The sequence below is a fragment of the Pogona vitticeps genome, chromosome 6, assembly GCF_051106095.1.
Source record: "Pogona vitticeps strain Pit_001003342236 chromosome 6, PviZW2.1, whole genome shotgun sequence".
In the NCBI taxonomy this organism is placed as follows: Eukaryota; Metazoa; Chordata; class Lepidosauria; order Squamata; family Agamidae; genus Pogona; species Pogona vitticeps.
In genome coordinates this window covers 24955275-24975605 of record NC_135788.1, presented here as the reverse complement: position 1 = coordinate 24975605, position 20331 = coordinate 24955275, and the positions used below count along the sequence as shown (strand labels likewise).

General features: G+C 40.2%; 1 protein-coding gene across 2 annotated transcripts; it reads left to right on the top strand.

The window, feature by feature from the left end:
* Nucleotides 1–7996: 7996 nt before the first annotated feature.
* Nucleotides 7997–18599, top strand: SAMD9L (sterile alpha motif domain containing 9 like). 2 transcript variants are annotated; one of them, XM_073003184.2, is made up of 5 exons: nucleotides 7997–8108; nucleotides 8196–8263; nucleotides 8620–8753; nucleotides 11159–11238; nucleotides 12072–18599. In XM_073003184.2, exons 4-5 carry the CDS (start codon nucleotides 11225–11227, stop codon nucleotides 17119–17121), a joined length of 5064 nt encoding a protein of 1687 aa, XP_072859285.2. In that variant the 5' UTR covers nucleotides 7997–8108; nucleotides 8196–8263; nucleotides 8620–8753; nucleotides 11159–11224; the 3' UTR covers nucleotides 17122–18599. The 2 variants fall into 2 exon arrangements, with proteins under 2 accessions (XP_072859285.2, XP_020640876.3); XM_020785217.3 differs by lacking the exon at nucleotides 8620–8753 and having other exon boundaries at nucleotides 8008–8108.
* Nucleotides 18600–20331: the final 1732 nt, after the last annotated feature.

Here is a 20331-nt window from a genome sequence, read left to right as displayed (position 1 = left end):
AACGGGTGCTAGTGATTACACGTTCACAAGCCACCACGGGGACAGTTCAGGGGGGTACTGATGAGCCAGAGACGGAAGCAAAGGGGAGTTCAGAAGCTGTGGTGGAAACCTTAACCACAGACAGCCGATTTGGCCAAGAGCAAAAGGCAGACGCCACTCTCCAAAAGTGTTTTGAACAGGTGACTGACGCCCAGCTAACACCTGAAACCCCAGTGAGATTTCTAGAGAAAAAGGGGATTTTATATAGAGAGACCCTGAGGAATATCTCAAAAGGGGGAGATGGGATCCGAAGTCAGCTAGTGGTACCTGAAAAGTATTGCCCCATGATCTTACAAAGGGGGCACTCTGACATGTTTGCTGCGCACTTAGGGGTGAACAAAACACAGCAGAGAATCACACAGAATTTTTACTGGCCTGACATAGGGAAGCAGATCAGGGAGTTCTGTAAACAATGTGATGTGTGTCAGAGGCAGGGGAATAACCGTGACAGGACCAAAGCAAAGTTGTGCCCTTCGCCTGTGATTGACACTCCGTTCAAATGCATAGGGGTGGATATTGTGGGACCTTTGCCCAAGGCCACAAAGAGGGGGAACAGGTTCATTCTCACCATTGTGGACCATGCCACGAGGTACCCTGAAGCCATTCCCTTGACTAACATTGAAACTAACACAGTGGCAGATGCCTTGGTGGGGTATATGTCCAGGATGGGATTTGCCTCAGAAATAATCACAGATTTGGGCGCGTCGTTTACATCGAAGCTCATGAAACGGTTATGGCAAATCTGTGGAATTAAACACAAGGAAACCACTGCCTATCACCCTGAAAGTAATGGGTTAACGGAGAAGTTCAATGGGACTCTGATGCGCATGATTAGGGCTTACTTGGCAGAGAATCCAAACAATTGGGACCAGAAGCTGCAATCCCTTTTGTTTGCTTATCGATCAGTGCCACAAGCCAGTACCGGGTTCAGTCCGTTTGAACTTTTGTTTGGGAGAAGGGTGAAAGGGCCGCTCGATTTAACCAAACAAAATTGGGAGCAGATCACCCAGGATGACCCACAAGATGTGGTGACAGATATAGACTCTTTAAGGAATGACCTAAAGAGAAACCGAGAGCTAGCAGCAGAGACCCTGCAAGCTCAAAAGGTCAGAAAGAAAGCTGGGGATGACCAGAAAGCCAGAGAGAGGCACTTTAACCCAGGGGAGGAAGTGCTTTGGCCTAGGCCCTGCAAAGAGAACAAACTGCAGCTGGGTAGCCCAGAAATAAAATACTTGGGTCACATAGTAGGGGGAGGAGTGATAAAACCCCTAGAGGCCAAAATAGAAGCAGTTCGTGATTGGCCCAGACCCAACACCAAGAAAGAAGTCAAATCATTTCTTGGGTTGGTGGGCTACTACAGAAAGTTCATCCCGAGGTTTAGCGAGATTGCGGCTCCGCTGACCGATCTGACGAGGAAGAAGGCTGATGACCGCATCCCGTGGACCAGCGACTGTGAGGAGGCGTTCCGGAGGTTGAAGGAGGCGCTCATCAACTATCCAGTGCTGCGTGCTCCAGACTTCGACCGGGAGTTCATCATCTACACCGATGCGTCTAACAGCGGGGTAGGAGCAGTTCTTTGCCAGGAGGATGAGAATGGTGACCAGCATCCAGTGTCCTACCTGAGTAGGAAACTCCAGAAAGGTGAGAGACATTTGGCAACCGTGGAAAAGGAGTGCCTGGCCATAGTCTACGCGATCCAGAAGGCCAAGCCTTACATCTGGGGAAGACATTTTATTCTGTGCACTGACCATTCACCACTGCAATGGTTAAAGACAATGAAAACCCACAATAGTAAACTTATGAGGTGGGCTTTAAACCTGCAAGACTATGACTGTGAAGTGAAGGTGGTCAGAGGGTCAGTGAACTGTGTTGCTGACGCCTTGTCAAGAAGACCTGAAGAATGAAGACGGCGAAAGAAACATGGACTATGTATATATTTTGATGACAAAAAGTCAAATGTGTCTGTTTATTAAACATGTTGGTTTGTATGAATAAAGATAACTTGATGTATTGTAAATGGTAAATGTTTAAATGACTAATAGAGTGTAAGTATAAGTAAGTATGGTATTGTATGTTATTATATGACTGTTTTTGTTTGTTTTGGGTCCAGGTTGTTTTTTGGTGAAAAGCACCTTAGCTTTCCCCCTACAAAACAACTTATAAAGAGGGGAGGTGTTACATACAGCACTGATGTTACCTGTCTGTCATGGGTTTGGAGGGAAAGTTCCATCCTATGGGGAGTGGAAGGCGGGACATCAGGAGGAGGGGCTGTACTGTATATATATGTGGAGCGTGTGAAGAAGAAGGAGCGGGAAGAGAGCTGAGAGAAGAAGCTTGAGTGGGAGTCTGTGTGTCAGACAGGGTACTACTGTGTGTCAGTCAGTACCAACCTGATAGGTTCAGGTGTCTGTATGGTTAGCCAGAACTGATAGGTTCAGGGTCTGTGCTTCAAGTTAAGTGTTCTGTGTGAACCAAACTGTGTGTATGTATGATTGAGACTAAGCCACGTTACTGTATCTTATTCACTTGATCCTTTTATTTTTCCCTGTGTGTTATTTAATAAACCTTGTTCTTTTATTTGTTAAAAATCCATCCCTGGTCTGTGTGACTTCTTATAGGGAATGGTTGGTGGCAGCTTAGTGTAACTGTGGCATATCCCAGTAGGTCTGGGTTTGTCACAATATTATCTCTTCCTAACTACCAACATGAATTTGACCAAACTCCAGGAGACAGTGGAAGACAGGAGGGCCTGGTGTGCTCTGCTCCATGGGGTCACGAAGAGTCGGACAAGACTTAATGACTAAACAACAACTGCAAAGGTGCTCATATACTCCATTTGATCCAAATATAAAATGATTGGCAAAAGATTGAGGACCCTGTTCATGGCAACTCCTTTTGACTAATCAATTTTACTCCATTTATTTTATTTTATTTTATTTATATACTGTTGTTCTCCCCATAGAGGACTCAAGGCGACTTCCTGATTTTGAAGCAGGCTGGATCAGGCTAAGACCCTTATTTGGTTCACAGCAACTTGCTATCAGAATCAGGAGGAGATAGGAGGATGTGTGAAGAAATTACTCAAAGAGCAACTGGGAAGTATGAACAGTATTATTTTAACATGGGACCAAATGGAAATTTCATAACTTACCAGTGAGATTGCTAAGAGGAATGGACCCAGGATCTATTGTAAATGAGCTAAAATATTGCTCCCCTGCCCATTTTGTGTATCTGGCAGTTCAGAATACTGTAGATCTTTATATAATTAGACTTTATTAAGTAAGGGCCTAATCACGCTTGCAAAAAGAAACTTGGTTATACCAATTGTTATTATACTGAATTATACTCTATTGTACCAATACATTTATTTTCACAGTCACGTGATAAACATATATGCCAGCGGGAAGATGTTATTGCTAGCTACACCATGAAATCAATTTGTTTTCTGTCTTTCTTGGGGCACTGCTGCCCCTTACTTTTTTTTTAAGTCCCTAATGATTATATCAATATAGCACAAAGGGATTCCCATTTGTAAACATTTTATCTGTGGTGAAATCAACATTCCTTCTAAGTTTCTCTCCTGCTATGACCCTCTCCCCCTGACAGGGACATGGTGGCGCTGCAGGTTAAACCGCAGAAGCCTCTGTGCTGCAAGGTCAGAAGACCAAGCAGTCATAAGATCGAATCCACACAACGGAGTGAGTTCCCGTCACTTGTCCCAGCTCCTGCCAACCTAGCAATTCAAAAGCATGTAAATATGAGTAGATAAATAGGGACCACCTCGGTGGGAAGGTAATGGCGTTCCATGTCTAGTCGCACTGGCCACGTGACCACGGAAACTGTCTATGGGCAAACGCTGGCTCTACGGCTTGGAAACTGGGATGACCACCACATCCTAGAGTAGGACACGACTGGACTAAATGTCAAGGGGAACCTTTACCTTTACCTATGTGGAAGCATCTCTCTGTGCAGGGGTGAGCAGGGCTTAATTAGAAAAGGGACATAAACAAGCCCGCTGTCAGCTGCCTGTGTGCAATCCCAACAAAGCTCTGGGAGAGCCCATGCACACACAGCTTAGAAGGAACAATGGATGCAATAGAAAGGTCCAAGCTTTCTCTCCTCTTTCCTCTTTCCCTTCCCTCCTTTAGTCACTTTACCTGGCTCTTTTGCAAAGGAGCATGATACAACAGCAGGGTTTTTTTAAAAAAAAAGACAGAGGAGATGCAATACTCCTTTCTTTACAATTAAAAGCAGGAAATGTCTGTGCTTAAGCCCTCATTCAAATTGAGAGGGGAAGCCTGTCTCTTTCAAGCTGCTAACAAAAACAATACGAATACAATGCTCAAAAGGAGACATAAGCCATTGTTACTGCAAATTTATCAATATACCTGTCATTTTTTAAGGGTACAAGTGCAGTGGCCATGAAACAGCCACAGTGCCTAGAACCCCAACCCCTTTGCAAAGGAAAGAAATAGATAGTAGCATGCACACATGCTAAACCTGTAAGGAATGAATTGATACAATATCAGTACCATTTAAAACAGCCCTCTTGGCAGGAGGAAAATAAACTGGAAATAAACTGCTGGCTGGAAAAATTCATTGTTGTTGACTCTGCTTCATGTGCCAAGGAATTTATGAAACAATATTTTTAAATGGCCATATTGGTATAATTGGGGTTCTTTTGTCAGGTGTGATCAGGCCTTAAGTCTCTTCCTTCCCAAGGAAGAAGCTCCATCAAGGAAGCAACTCATTATCATGAAGAAACTGAAAGAGATTATAGGCAATTGAGGTGTGTGAATCAAGCCCATTGTTCAATGTATAGAGGAAGACAATTCTGGAAGCTCAGCATCCTCACAGTGAGGAAAAACTTTTCCTCCTCACACACATTTCTTATGTCCAGGGATCTCAGGTTCATAGTAATAGATTTGTTTAGGGGTTTATAAAAGAACCAGATTAGCTACACTTTTCTTATTTTCTAAGTGTGTACTTTCTTTTGCAACTGTCCAAAGCCTATTTGGAATTTTAAGCTACGAGAATCTTTTAATCGTTGCCATCATCAACATCATCCTAGAACTACAGCGCTGGAAGGGACCTTATGGATCATTGAGTAATGTCCTTTTTTAGTTTTTGTAACTATTTTATCTTTTCGTTTATCTTTTCCTTTTTTATTTTTAATAAAATACATAAAATCTTATCCAAGTGTTGGCTGGTTTCTAAGGCAGAGGAAATCCAGGTACTATCACTGCTGAATAGCTCAGTGATTTCAGCAGTTCAATCCCTCACTGTGCCTCTTTAACAGATGCTGGACTCAATGATTCATAGGAACCCTTCCAGTTCTGCAGTTCTGAGATTATTTTCAGTTTCTTGCCATGCCAAACTACTGGAGATAGTGACAATTCATTCCGATTAGGTGTGTGTGGCAGCTTCTTTTATGTTATTATGAATAAACTCCCTGGAAAGCATTAAGTTATCCCTATCAAGTAATATTCACCGTCTTGAACAAAGATTTCTAGTTTTTCTTGTTTGTTTCTCACATTCCTGGCATTCATATATAGGCACCTGAGATTATGTGATTTGTGGCCTGCTTTTCCTACATATAGTTTTATGAAGATTGTTGTTGGGCCCCATTAGAGCTGCTTGGTCTGTTCCTTTTATAGTTCATAAACCTTAATCTGTCTTTACCTCTGAGTTTGGGCTTTCCTCCCTCTTCCAATTCAGTTTAAACTCTCCTGATGCAGTTTCTAATTAGATCAAATTAATTTGGCAGGATTTGTTCTTGACAAATCCATGCTGCCTTCTAGTTATTACTGCGTTGTTTTCTAGGTGCTTGAATAATGACTGCTTTATGATCTGTTCCAAAATTTTGCCTGGGATTGATGTCAGACTAACTGGCCTGTAGTTCCCAGACCCTCTTTTTTGCCCTGTTTGAAGATAGGGACAACATTAGCCCTCCTCCAATCCCCTAGCACTTCACCCGTTTCCCATGATTTCAAGAAAACAATAGATAGCAGTTCTGAGAGTTCTTCAGTACTCTCAGATGCAGTTAATCCAGCCCCGGAAATCTGAACTCCTTCAAGGTTGTAAAGTATTCCTTGACTATTTGTTTATCAATCTCCATGCCCCCACACTTGTACTTCCAACTTGTTTGGAAGTTCATAGTCTGTCTCATGGGAAAAGACAGAACTAAAACAGGAATTGAGCACCTCTGCCTTTTCTTTCTCATCTGTTATCATTTCTCCATCTCCATTGCGGAGCTGTGCCACTATGTCTTTTCTTTGTGTTTTGTTACTCACATACCCAAAGAATGCTTTTTTACTTGCTTTTAGTGTCTCTAGCTAAACTTAGCTCATTTTCAGCTTTTGTCCTTCTAATCCCATCCCTGCATTTCCTTGCTACTTGTCTATACTCATCCTTGGTGGCCTGGCCTTCTTTCCATTTCCTGTACATGTCTTTTTGTTGTTTTTACATCCCCCCCCCCCCTGAGCTTTTTGTGAAGCCACACTGGCCTTTTTTGCCATCTCCCACCTTTTTTTCTTGTTGGAATTGTTTGTAGTTGTGCCTTTAGAATTTCTTTTTTTAGAAGCTCCCACCCTTCTTGGACTCCTTTTCTTGTTAGGATCTCCTGCCATGGGACCTTACTTGTCCTTGTTCTGAGATTATTAAAATTGGCTTTTTAAAAATCCAGCAGAAGTATGTGGCTACACTCTGCTTTCATTTCCTTTGAAATCAAGAATTCTAGAAGGACCTGGTCACTGTCACCTAGAGTTTTGCAACAAGAAGTTCAGTCATGGATTGCTAGAATTAGATTCCCACCCACCCCTCACTTTGTGCATATCACATGTAAGACTGAGAAAGTATTTTAAAAATTACTTCTTCATCCAAAGCAATCAAAATCTAGCCAGTACAATGAACTAACTTCTGGGTGTTATTCTCAATAGGTATTAAGTATTAGTCATTTAAGAACAACAAGGGTGGGGTAATGTGAAAAAGAAGCTATCCAAACAATAGCAGGTTATCTTACAAGGAACTGGTAAAAAAAATTATAAAGCCATTTTGCAAAACAGGTTGTCTCTTGCCGCTAATGAGAAAAACAAGAAAAGAGATCCTTTGATTTTTTTTCAAACTAAACAAACTGCAGTCCTCCAGCAACTCCAGTGGAGTCTGCACAATATTGTCAGTGCTTTAAAAAAGAAGCCCAATTATCTTTCCCCAAAACTAAACCACTTATATGTATTATATGATATATGCGTATTGGTATTATAAGAATAAATATTATAATGTAAGTCTTTGCAGGGATGAGGACTCAAGTTGTGGGATTCGATTAAGTAGCACTGGTGACTTGACTGAGGCTGGACTCTAGGGTTTGTTTTTTGTTTTTTTTCAGTGACTCAGACTTGACTCCCGACTTGGAACCCACCCACCCCTTCCTTTTTTTCAGGGTGGGGGGAAGCTTCTTTTTAATAGAGTCTTAGACTTGGGACTTCGAACTCGGGACTTGGTACCAAAGATCCGGACTCGGGACTTGGACCCAAAAGCTTGCCAACATCATATTGTCTTTACGTAAGTTGTATAAAGAGTTCTGGATGCTGTAGTAAGACTGCCCCCAGAAGGTATTCTGTGTTTAATTTAGACAAGGAGGTGAAACTGGCAGAACAATCAATTTTGGAAAACTCAACAGCTAAAAAAATGTTCCTTGTTGCAATCAGTAGTTATTTAAATAATATTATGTGACTACAAAGGAAACAAGCTTAAAATATTTATAAATAGTATCCAGTTAGTATCCGAGCAGCAAAAGTTCCTTCAAAAGAAAAATTCTTAAAGACCAAAAACAGCTTCCTACATTTTTAATCTCCTTTAAAAAGTTCAGCAAGCAATTTTAAAATATCAGTTTCATAACGAGTTAACAGATACTTAAAAAAAGAAAGAAAGAACTGGACAAGCTTTCAGCCGGAAATGTTTTACTTTCTGTTTCTTTTCCCAGAGCTGCAGTGCTTACTGTATGCAAAACACTTCTGAAACCACACAACTCATTCCATAACTGTCCTCCTCGTACAGCCAGCTTTTAAATGGTAAGAAAATATGAATATGGAAATCTTATTGCAGGGCATAAAAGCCTAAGTATGTGAATATTAATAAGTAAAAATCACTTTTAACAGGAGATTCATAATGGGAAGCAACATTTCCTTTGACACGGAGAACTGCATCAACCAAAAGGACCTAACAAGTAAGTATTTTATAATGCACTGTTATTATCATTTATTATTACTCTTATTGCTCTTATGTTATTATTCATTATTACACTTATTTACACTTCCATGTGATCTTTTTATCAATCAATCCAACCGATTTCTTCAGAAAAAGACTGTAATCCAAAAATGCTCACACTGAAAAATTTGCGGCAGTCTTCAAGCTAATATGGTACTTATGTTTTGTTCTTGGAATGCATGCTGAAACAGTCTAACAGAACTACTTCTTTAAAAACTGCTCCATTCTTAAAGGGGTCCAATTACAGAAATATATCATATTATTGCTGCATGAAATATTGCTAACTCCCAGTCCCCTTTTTTGTTATTTCAAAAGATGAGAGGACATCTTTTGGAAAAAACGCAGGCAACATGTTTGTAGAGCAAAGGCTTGGAGACAAGAAGATAGCTTTCCAGTCTGCATTCATTGGAACGGGCATGGCAACATTAGTTTACTCGAGAGGTTAAAGGGTGTGTATGTTTCTCATTTGTATTTCTTGAACTTACTTCCACCTTTTGCTTCACCATTTCTTTTAAGTCCAAAACAACCTTTCAAATTACTTTAGCACAGAGGGACTACAGTCACATCCAAGTAGTTCTTGGTTCTGACTTCCCCAAATAACCATATTATAGATTATGTGATCATCTTCAGGGGTCTTCTAGCACTGAGTGATTCTACATGAGGAAAGGTTCTGCTGGAGTTTCTGTGTAGCTTACATATATTTAAGCTTCTGTTTTAGAAATCCAAGACAAAATGCTTTTTTAAAAAACCTTCTACAGTAGTTTATGAATGTGTGATATTGTGCTTCTCTGTCGACAATTCAGAATTCCAGGAAATGGTCTGATTTCTGAAAGACACATTTCTTCTATGCATTATGATTACTTTGTGGCTGAAGAACAGCCCTGACAACTGCTTTGTGTTTGGGTGAGAAGAGGTTAAATGATGAAAACAGGAGTCTGGTGTCTCTTTGTGAATAGTAGTGAGCACAAGAGAGTATCTTGTAGACCAAGGGTCCCCAACCCCCGGTCTGTGGCTTGGCACTGGTCCGTGGACTTTGCAGGGCCATACACATGCATGATGGGCGTGGTGAACTCACACGCATGCAGGGTGGGTATGCGTGTTTGTGGGTGCATGTGGCATGCTCGTGGGTGTGAGTGGCACTCTCACGGGTGGGCGTGTGCACTCGCGTGCATGCCCCACTCACATGAGCATGCCATGCTCACCCAGAAATGTGCCACACTCACCCACTAAAATGCCATGCCCACCCACAAGTGCAGGGGGTGCTGCTGCCCCTCCATGGACAGACCCCACCCACTCCAACCGGTCCACGGTTCTGAAAAGGTTGGGGACCACTGTTGTAGACCATCTTGGCATCATTAACCATGCTATGTAAAATATGGCATCTTTTTTCCTGCTGGCAACATGAGCACAATATTGTGCAGCAATATTGGGCTTTTCCTGGCATTCTGAATTGGGGATACAGAAACACAATATTGCTCATTCATTAAACTTTAGTTTTTTAATTTATACATTGGATGGTGACATGATAAGCTGATGCACATAAGTTAGGAGCAAAGAAACTGATGGATCTCATGAAGAGCTTAGGAATTGTGCTTTCATTACTACTAAATAAGCATTTGCAAATGAATGTAAATGAATTTTCAAGCCCTGAGAGATACCACGTCTCTAGCATAAGAGGGAGATGAGAAATGCTTTTCCTCCCATCGAGGTATTTCCGATTTATGCAAAATATTTCTTCAGTAATAGGCAAAGCAAACAGACAGTGAGCGCAGAAGGAATAGAAATTTAAAAGACATAAAATCTATGAAATTTTTGATGAGACCTATCTGTGTGCATTACACAATTTGCATAAAATGTCCATTTGACAGTATCATAAAATACCTCACCTATTTTGCAGGTTGAAAGTGGAAGGAATTGCAACTCTTGCAATTGTAAGGACAGGACAAATGAGGATTTACATTCCAGTTAGCCAGAAATCTAAGGGAGCACAACTGCTGGTTGTAAATGGAAAAGTGACACTTTTAAAAGTCAGCATCTCATGGGTTTGAATACTACAGCATATAATAGAGGACATTTCTAGGAGATTATCTTCAGTATGATTTCTACTGTTAAACTTATAAGAGAGAAATAACTATATGGGCTCTATGAAAAATCCCAAAATTGTCAGTAACCGAACCCTGCTTTTGAATTCTTCTAAACCTTCTTTATTGTAGAGCTCAATAAGATGGGTATTGTCCCACTGTTTGGTGTGCTGTGGGGAGAGGTTGGTTCAGTGATGATGATATAATTGCTATAGTGAACCAATCCATTCCAAGAGCGCCCTCACCAGCAGCTTTCAAAGGTGGCTTCTGTTTTTTGGTGCAGGTAGGCTCACGGTGTCAGGTGCAGGCAGCTTCTCGATCAACACTTCAGACAAGGCAATTTTAAAATTATTATTATAAGTGATGCAGTGCATCAGCGATGGTCTAGTAGAGTAAAAAAATAATTTCACTCCCCCTTCTCCTTCAAGGATCAGGGGAAGTATTCAGTTTGTCAATGCCCTGAAATGGCTTGCTTATTAAGCCACAAAATTATATTGGAAATTGGCAGCAGGAGGAGTCAGACAAAATAGGGTTGCTTGAGGTTATTTGGATGCAAGGATTACACCTATTGGTAAATCGCATCTCCACCTGACCTCAAGTGATCTTATTTAGACTGTACCAGACCAATCCAAAAGAAACAATGTAGATGAGCCCTGAATTTAATTTTGAATTCACATTTTGGTCTATTCTGAATTTTTTAAAATGAATGTTAGGAGCTACTCACCTGTGCCATTTAAAAATGTCTGCCTTATCTTTTTCACCCTCTTTTACAGGCATTAACATTTCCTGACATTAAGAAAAACATAAGACAGTGCTTCAGTCAACAAAATAATTCAGATATGGAGGTGAAAAGGTACATCAAATTGATTGGGTGGTGATGATTCAGCAAAAGAGAATAACAGTGGAGAGACTTGAGAAGCTAATAAAGTAATACAGCTTTTCCCAATCTGGCACCCTCAAGATCTGTTGGACAGTAGGTCCCATTATCAACAGCCAGCATATCCAGTGATCATGCTGGTTGTGAATGATGATGGTGCACTTCAAAACATCTGGAGAGTACAGTGGGCCCTCGACTTACGAACGGCCCTAGTTGTGAACGTTTCGGGTTACAAACCCGATCTCATCGCAAGTAGCAGACCCTACTTGCGAACGCATATCTAGTTACGAACCAAAAAGACGGAGAAAGGGCGGGAAGTTCAAATTTCCTGCCCTTCCTCCCTGCCTTTGGAGCTTTCAAAGGGCTTCTTTCGACATCGGAGGAAGCCCTTTGAAACCTCCGAAGCCAAAAAGGCAGGGAGAAAGGACGAGAAGTTCGAATTCCCTGCCCTTCCTCCCTGGCTTTGGAGCTTTCAAAGTGCTTCCTCCGATGTTGGGGGAAAGCCCTTTGAAACCTCTGAAGGAACCGATCGTTGCGGCGAAACCATCATGACATTAGCTTTTGAATTAAATTTCATAAATATGTGATATCGGAATATAGTAGAGCAAGCATACTTTCATTTTGATTTCATTGCAACCTAACAAATTTAGGGTACAATGCATATTTGCCTTGCTGCAAATAAGCCATATTGAACTCATTACTCAATATTGTATTGTAAATAAATTACAATTTATATCTAAGTATGCAACATAGGATTCAGAGCAAATGTATCTTTAGCATAATGCTAATCATGCCTTCTTCTTTTTAAGGACTAAAAGAGATACCCCCTCTAATCTGCCTGAAAATATTGAGAATTGGACAAAAGAGCATGTGAAACAGTGGGTGACCAATGAACTCAAGCTTGAAGAGAAACATGGTGACACCCTTTTTCATCAAGATGTCACAGGTACCATTCTGAAGATCTTGACAAAGCAAGACCTTCTAGAAATTGGGATAACCTATGGCCCTGCCGTTCAGATAATGCATAGTTTGAAAGAGAATGATGATCCAGCTAAAGGTGCAAGTAATGTGCATAGACATGGACACAGCCCAGCTCTTGACATTGAGAACTGGTCAAAAGAGCATGTAAAACAATGGGTCACAAATGAACTGAAGCTGGAAAAGAAACATGGTGACACCCTTTTCTGTCAAGATGTCACAGGAACCATTCTGAAGATCTTGACAAAGCAAGACCTTCTAGAAATGGGGATAACCTATGGTCCAGCAGTTCAAATAATGCATAGTCTGAAAAAGAATGATAATCCAGCTGGACACACTGCCAGTGTTTCTGACCAGGACCATACCACCGGACATGTTGGTGATAAATCTTTCAGCAAAAGCAAGGATAAAGAAGAGGTGGAAGGAGATGGTGACTCAAAATCATCCAATGCTCATGAACCAGCAGAAGAGGCAAACACTGAAAATACTGAAACATCAGAACCCGTGATTCAGGAAGCAATTGAAAACATACCTCATGGAAATGGAAATCAGCTTCCATCTAGGCAAACATGCCTCCCATATCCTTTTGATGAATTTCACAATAGTCATCGTTATGTACAACATTATGTTCTCCATATACCTGAAACAGGCCCACTGAATCTCATTGATCCAGTACACGAATTTAAACTCTTTACAAACACAGAGAATGCCACAGATCAGGATTTGAAGATGAAATTTTGCAATGAGATTTTTAGATTTGCTGCAGCATGTATGAACTCCCGTACTAATGGTACTATCCACTTAGGTATACGGGATGAACCCCATGGAGAAATTGTTGGAGTCAACATCCAGAATAAAGACAAATACATTAACTATTTTGATTTGATGATAAAGCAATACTTTGGAGCTCTTGTTGATATTGCAAAAGAATGCATTAGGAAACCCAGGTATGTGGAAGTACTGCAGCAAAATAGCATTGTGTCGGAAACATTTGTGATCGAAGTTGATATTGTTCCAAAACACTCCAGTTGTCAATCAAAATATTTCCCCACTAATGAATACAACTTCAAAGACAAAAAATGGAAACCATGTTTATTTATAAGAGATGGCGCTTCTTCTAAAAACATCCGTCGTTCTAAAACAGAACACAAATCATTTCTGAGTAAACTAGAGGAATTAGCACAGGCTCGGAAAAAAGCTGAAGAAGAACATGGGGAAAAAAGAAAAGAGAGAGATGATCAAGGTTACAGATTGGTGAGCTTACTCACTGGCAACAGAGACTTGCTAGATAATTCCCATTATGACTGGTATATATTAGTCATAAACAAATGCCATCCTTATGATACACAGCATGTGACCTTCTTGCAGGAAATAAATTTATTTGCTGTTCTAGAGTTCGATCCAGAGTCAGCAAGCAATGGTGTGGTCAAAGCATTCAGAGAAAACCGTGCAGCAAATCTTCATTTGCCAAAGCAGTACCAGAAACCTAGGAATTCAGCATCTGAAACAATTGAAGAACTGAATCTCTACCAACAACCCAGTTGGATTTTTTGCAACGGCAGATCAGATCTCAACAGTGACACATATCAGCCCTTGAATCCTAGACTGTGGCAGCAACAGAGAGCAGCTGAAGTCAGGAAACTGATCTCATTTCTTTCCCATCCAGATGTAATGCAAAGAGGGAAATTTTTGGTGATGTTTCTCTTGCTATCGAAGGTAGAAGATCCAGGTGATCCCATGATAGAAGTATTCTGTACATTTTATCAAGAACTTAAAGGACTTGATGACATGCTATGTATTTGCATTGGAGCACAAACATATCAGTGCTGGAAAGATCTCTTGCAAGCCAGGTCTATTGCAGCAGACAAACTAGCAGATAGGTGTATATCTAACTTGACTTTACCAATGGTGAATGGCACCATCGAGAAGTTAAAATCAGTGACCCAAACATCTCAGAGGCTTTTACCATCAAAAGGATTTTCTTGTACAATTCTTCCAAAGAAGGAAGAAGACTTTATGGCTGCACTTGAAATACTTTGTGAAAATGAATGCAAAGACACAGAAATCGAGAAAGATAAAGATCGATTTTCTGAATTTAAAAAATCTCAAGAAGAGCATTTTTATCGTGGTGGTAAAGTGTCTTGGTGGAATTTTTATTTTTCCTCTGAAAACTACTGTTTACCTTTTATTAAACGAGATGCGTATGAAAAACTTGAACATCTGATTGAGTCAGGGTCTCAGTCTCCTAAACAATCACCCACAAAAATAATCAACCTTTACCATCACCCAGGCTGTGGTGGTACTACTGTAGCCATGCATATTCTCTGGGAGCTGAGGAAAAAATTCCGGTGTGCTGTTCTAAAAAACAAAACAGTGGATTTTGGAGAGATTGGAACGCAGCTAACCACTTTAATTACATATGGGACATCAAACAAGTTTGATTATTTGCCAGTGTTGCTACTGGTGGATGACTTTGAAGAGCAAGAAAATGTTTACCTGCTACAACATGCTATCCAATCTGCTATAACGGAAAATGGCATTATATACGAAAATCCTTTGGTCATCATCTTAAATTGTATGAGATCTCAGAATCCTGGAGAGAGTGCAAAGAGCAACAGTCTGAACAGTATTGCTCTGAAACAACAACTAACTCTGAAAGAACAAAGGGCTTTTGAAGAAAAACTGAAAGAAATTGAAGATCAATATGAGCACCCTGAAGATTTTTATTCATTTATGATTATGAAGAAAAATTTTGATCAACAGTATATAGAAAAAGTAGTGAAAAACACACTGAAAGGCTTAAATGTTACAAGTAAGCAAGCCCAACTGATTTCCTTTCTGGCACTGTTAAATTCTTATGTTACAGAGTCCACAATCTCAGTGTCACAATGTGAGGAATTTTTGGGAATAAGCACTAAAAAGGCTTACTGGGGTAAAGAAGAATTGGATGACAAGATGGGAAATTGTTCCAACATTATTATAAAAACTGAAGTGCAAGAACGTGGACGATACAAAGGGGTACGTATTAGTCACTCCCTGATTGCTGAGCAGTGCCTAGAAGAATTTAAGCAAACTTACAAGTTAACTAAGAGTGAGATTACACTGCTGTTGCTAAAAGAAAACTTATTTTATGACACTGGCATAGGGAGAGATAAACTTCAACAGGATGTGCAAAGCATGCTGCTTACAAGGCACCGCAAGGAACATGGAGATGACATGGACACATTGTTTTCCCCACTCATTGAAGCAATTCAAAAAGAAGAAGGGAGTACAGAAGTTGAAAGCGTGTTGACTGAGGGAACTTGCAGATTCAACCAAAACGTGTTTATTAGTCAGGCTTTAGCAAGACATTTCTATATCAAGGAAAAGAATTTTGACCATGCACTAGAGTGGGCTAAAAAAGCTAAAAAAGCTGCCCCTAACAACTCATATATATCAGATACCTTGGGTCAAGTTTTTAAAAGCAAGTTAAAGCACTGGCTTGAAGAAAATACAGACAAATCAACAATAACTGTGGAAATTCTAAAATATTTGTTGAATCTTGCAAAGTCTGCCACAGAAGCGTTTAAAGAATCTCAACAACAAACAGAAAATAAGGACAGTGAAAGAGAATACTTTCAGAATATAAAATATAAGAGAAGATATGAAATGTATAATACATCTGGTTATCTAGGAGAAATAGAAACTGCTCTGTACACTATAGAGATCATTGAATCTATACCTGTGTTCAACAAAAAAGATGATCTCTCAAGAAAGCACATCATACAGTTCTTGTCAGGAAACGGGACTATCCCAAAAGCAGCAAATGGTACAGACAGCGAAGAATACAGGCTGATACTTGAAGATTATGCTGATTATTTGAGTCACCTACAATCAAACGTAAAAAAAGCGTTTGATTTTTTTGAGAATTACTTCATCTTTCTAAAGCCAAAGAATCCTGAAAAAGAAATCGCAGAGCTCAAAATACGGAATAAGGTTCAAGAGTTTTTCAACAGGTATGCAGAAATATTTTGCCACTCTGATTCTGACAAGTTAATGAATTCAAAACTGAGTTCATCTTTGCAGTTGGAAAATTACAGAAAGAGTTTGGAAGCTTCCAAAGCAGACAAATTTTCTGGAATCTTGGAATATCTCAGCAGTCACGAAAATGCTGCAAGCAGAATGGAGGATATAGTGAAGAAATATAAAACTTTGCTTCTTCAGAGCTCCACAAAATTTATTCAAAGGGACAAATTGAATTTTATCTTGGCTAACATTGTCCTCCATTGCCTCAATCCAAAATCCAAGATGGTGCACTCTTTCCTGGAGCTGAGAGAACAGCTTAGAACAGTTCTACAGTCAGTAGGTCTAGAATACCGATATTCAGAACCATACTTTTTAGCTTCCTTATTGTTTTGGCCTGAAAAACAAAAGCTGCTAGATAAGGAGTCTAGGCAAATGGAAAAATACCTCACTTCACTGAAGAAGGCCTTTAATGGGCAATACTGGCAAATGTGCCGCTCCAAGCAAGCTATTGCACTTTTCTATCTCGGAAAAGGAAGCAATCTCAACAAATTTATTCACAAAGGAAAAATTGATCAGTCTATCACCAACAGGGGTAAACACAAGGCAAGGTCCAAGATGGGTGATGAACTTAGTACTCTGTGGCAAAGTGGAGGGATATGGAAAACAGAAAATGCCCAAAACCTTTTACTTCGGTTGACTGGCAAGGCTGAAGATAACATCATCTATGTGGATTATGACATTGATGAGGATATCAGAATACCAGCACGGCCTGTTTTCTTAGGACAGCTAAAGAGTGGTCGCAGCATAGAACGAGTATCCTTTTACTTGGGATTTTCCATTGGAGGCTTGATAGCTTACGACATAGAAATCATTTAATTGCTTTAGATAACAGAGTCCTCTGTAGTATACATTTAATGCAGTCACCCTTTCCTTTTCACCTGCAAGAGACACATGACATTTCCTATGACTGCTGGATGTTTTCTCTTTGCTTTGAAGTTCAAAGATACTTTTTGCATTTGCTGTATAGCTCCTTTTGGCACAGTGGTTAAACTGCTGTACTGCAGCCAAAACTGTGCTCATGACCCTAGGGTTCAATCCCAGGTAGCCAGCTCAAGGTTCACTCAGCTTTCCATCCTTCTGAGGTCAGTAAAATTAGTACCCAGCTCCCTAAGGGGGCAATGTGCAGCCTGCATAATTAACTTATAAACTGTCCAGAGAGTGCTTGAAGCTCTGTGAGGCAGTATATAAGCAGCACGCTTTGCTTTGTCTTGCTTTGCTTTGCTTTGCTTTGCGATCCTTCCAAAGTGGGCATGATTGAAGCAATGTCCCTTTCTTTGGCTATAGGAGAAATCTGATTAAAATGCCCAGTACCTGTTCAATCCATGTGTCATTTGACAAAGATCCATTATACCAGTCTTCACAGAATGTAACCACTGCATTGACTTTTTAAAAATTAAAATATGAATATGCAAATGAGGGAAAGCAGGCCTCAAGCTACCAGCATATCTGAAAACAGCCCTGAGTGCCACGGAGGTAATCCACTCCTGCTTTAAGCCCATTTGGCCACACACAAGCGTAATCTATTTCTATTGAAGATTCTTTTGTATATTTCTCTAGGTTTACAAGAAAAAGGAATGAAAATGAAATTATAGCTAGGGTATTAGAGTCTCTTGTCTTTGTCTCTAATTAAAAATATTCTACCATTAATTAGTCTAATTATCCAAATATTAGTACAATAATACTATCTGATGATACTACAGACTATTGCAATGCATCTAGTTTCATTTTGTTTGCTTAAACTGTTCTTGATTGCTGTGGGGTTTTTACATTTGTCAGTTTTTCTGTTAATACATTGTGTTTTAGTTGCTGATTTTATTGTTGTCAACAGTTCAGATTTATTTTGAGGATAAAACAGAATTCTCTTTAAAATGAGCTGAAATTGCTTTTTAACCTCTCATTATTTTTTGCATTTCATTCTCTTTTACTGTAAGAAAAATATATATTATTCATTGCAATTGTATTCCAATTGGTACTACAGTGGACCCTCTACTTAAGGAATTAATCCGTATTGGAACGGTGGCTGTAAGTCGAAAAGTCTGTAGGTCGAATCTCCATTGACCTACAATGCATTGAAAACTGATTAATCCCACAACTGGCAGTATTTATTCTATTTTTGTTCCATTTTGGTTTTTTTCTGGTCTGTAAGTCGATTCTCCGGCTGCAAGTCGAATCTAAATTTTGCAGCCAGAGAAGTCTGTAACTCGAAAAGTCTGTAAGTCGAGCCGTCTGTAAGTCGAGGGTCCACTGTATGAGTTTTATAAATAAGCCTTGTCAAAATAAACCTATTTTGATGACTTGTTTTTGGACAAATGTACTGAGAAGCTGGGTAGATGAGCTGTTTAGTATACACATAACCAATCAGATGGAGATATATTCACAAAGGCTTTCATGGCCGGGATCTAATGGTTGTTGTGGGTTTTTCGGGCTCTTTGGCCGTGTTCTGGAGGTTGTTCTTCCTAACGTTTCGCCAGTCTCTGTGGCTGGCATCTTCAGAGGACAGCAACCTGTGCTCACAGAGACTGGCGAAACGTTAGGAAGAACAACCTCCAGAACATGGCCAAAGAGCACGAAAAACCCACAACAACAATCAGATGGAGAGCTTACCAGACTAGAGAAAATATATATAGTGATTCAGCTGTTCAGGAAAACCTTAACCCTAATCCTATCCCTTTGGCAGCTCCATGCAGTTCCTCCCTGGCCACTGCTCATGTAATGCAGGGATCTAGCAATTATACACAAGTGGAAAGCCCCTTTTAAAGCGACAGGATGTTCCCTAGCTTGTGCAATTGCAAGCTAGAGACTGACAGCCCTCAGACTGTTCTGCTCTGCTCCACAAAAAGGAACACAGTTGTCACTATAAGCTATATCTCGTTGGAGGCTACCAAAGGAAAATGCATAATATAAATTACAGTGGTACCTCGACTTATGAACGTCTCTACTTATGAACATTTCAAGATATGAACGACTCCATTCGCAAAATTTTGCTTCGACTTGAGAACAGAACCACAACTTACAAATGAAAAAAACCTTTCCTGCCCTTTTTTTAACCTAAGTTCATCTTAGGTCAAAAGAAGAAAAGAAAGTTTAAAAAAAATCTCCCCCTAGTGGTAGAGTATGGACTAACTGGCTTTGCATTAGTTCCTATGGGAACTAATGCATTGTCATGAGTTCAGCAGAAGATTTGGAACCTGAGGGGTTAACTGTAGCTGAGGAGAATGCTGAGCGATTAGAAACACAAACAGCTGAATTGCCCCCAGATTCTTCTCCCCCAGTAGACAGGGTGAGGGCCAGACTTTGGCACGCTTCCACACTTCTGAGTACCTTGAACCTTGTTCTTTGGACCCTTGGCTTTGGACTTTGCCCCTGGACTATGCTGTGCAATTTGGCTTTGGACTCTGACCCTGGACTATGTTGTGTGAGTTGGCTTTGATATTTGGATATCGACTCTGCATTCTCTGAACTTCTGACATAGGACTGGCTTATCAGACTCTGCTGTTGTAACCCCTGGGAATGTGACATGCCTCTACTTGCAAACAGTGCCTTGACATAAGAACGAAAAACAGTCAGAATGGATTATATGGTTTTCAATGCATTCCTATGGGAAATTTTGCCTTGACTTATGAACTTTTTGATGTATGAACGCAGTTCAATACAGATTAAGTTCGTAAATTGAGGTACCACTGTACATCTCATTCCTAAATCAGCTTTAACTTACAAAAAGAAAAGAGATTAACAATGCAACTACAGTATATACCATATTTTTCCATTTATAAGATGCCCTGATGTATAAGACAACCCCCACTTTTCTAACCCCAAATTAGAAAATTTGATTGCTGCTTTCCGCTCCACTTCCTAAGCCCCACAGAGTTTAGCAAAAGGAGGAAGAAAGCTGTGAGCAAAGTGATCCTACAGCCCTTTGACTGCTGCTTTTCCCCTCCTTTTGGTAAGCTCTGTGGGGCTTAGCAAGTGGAGGGGGAAAGCAGCTATCAAAGTGTATGAGGATTGCTTTAATCCATTCTCCCCCTT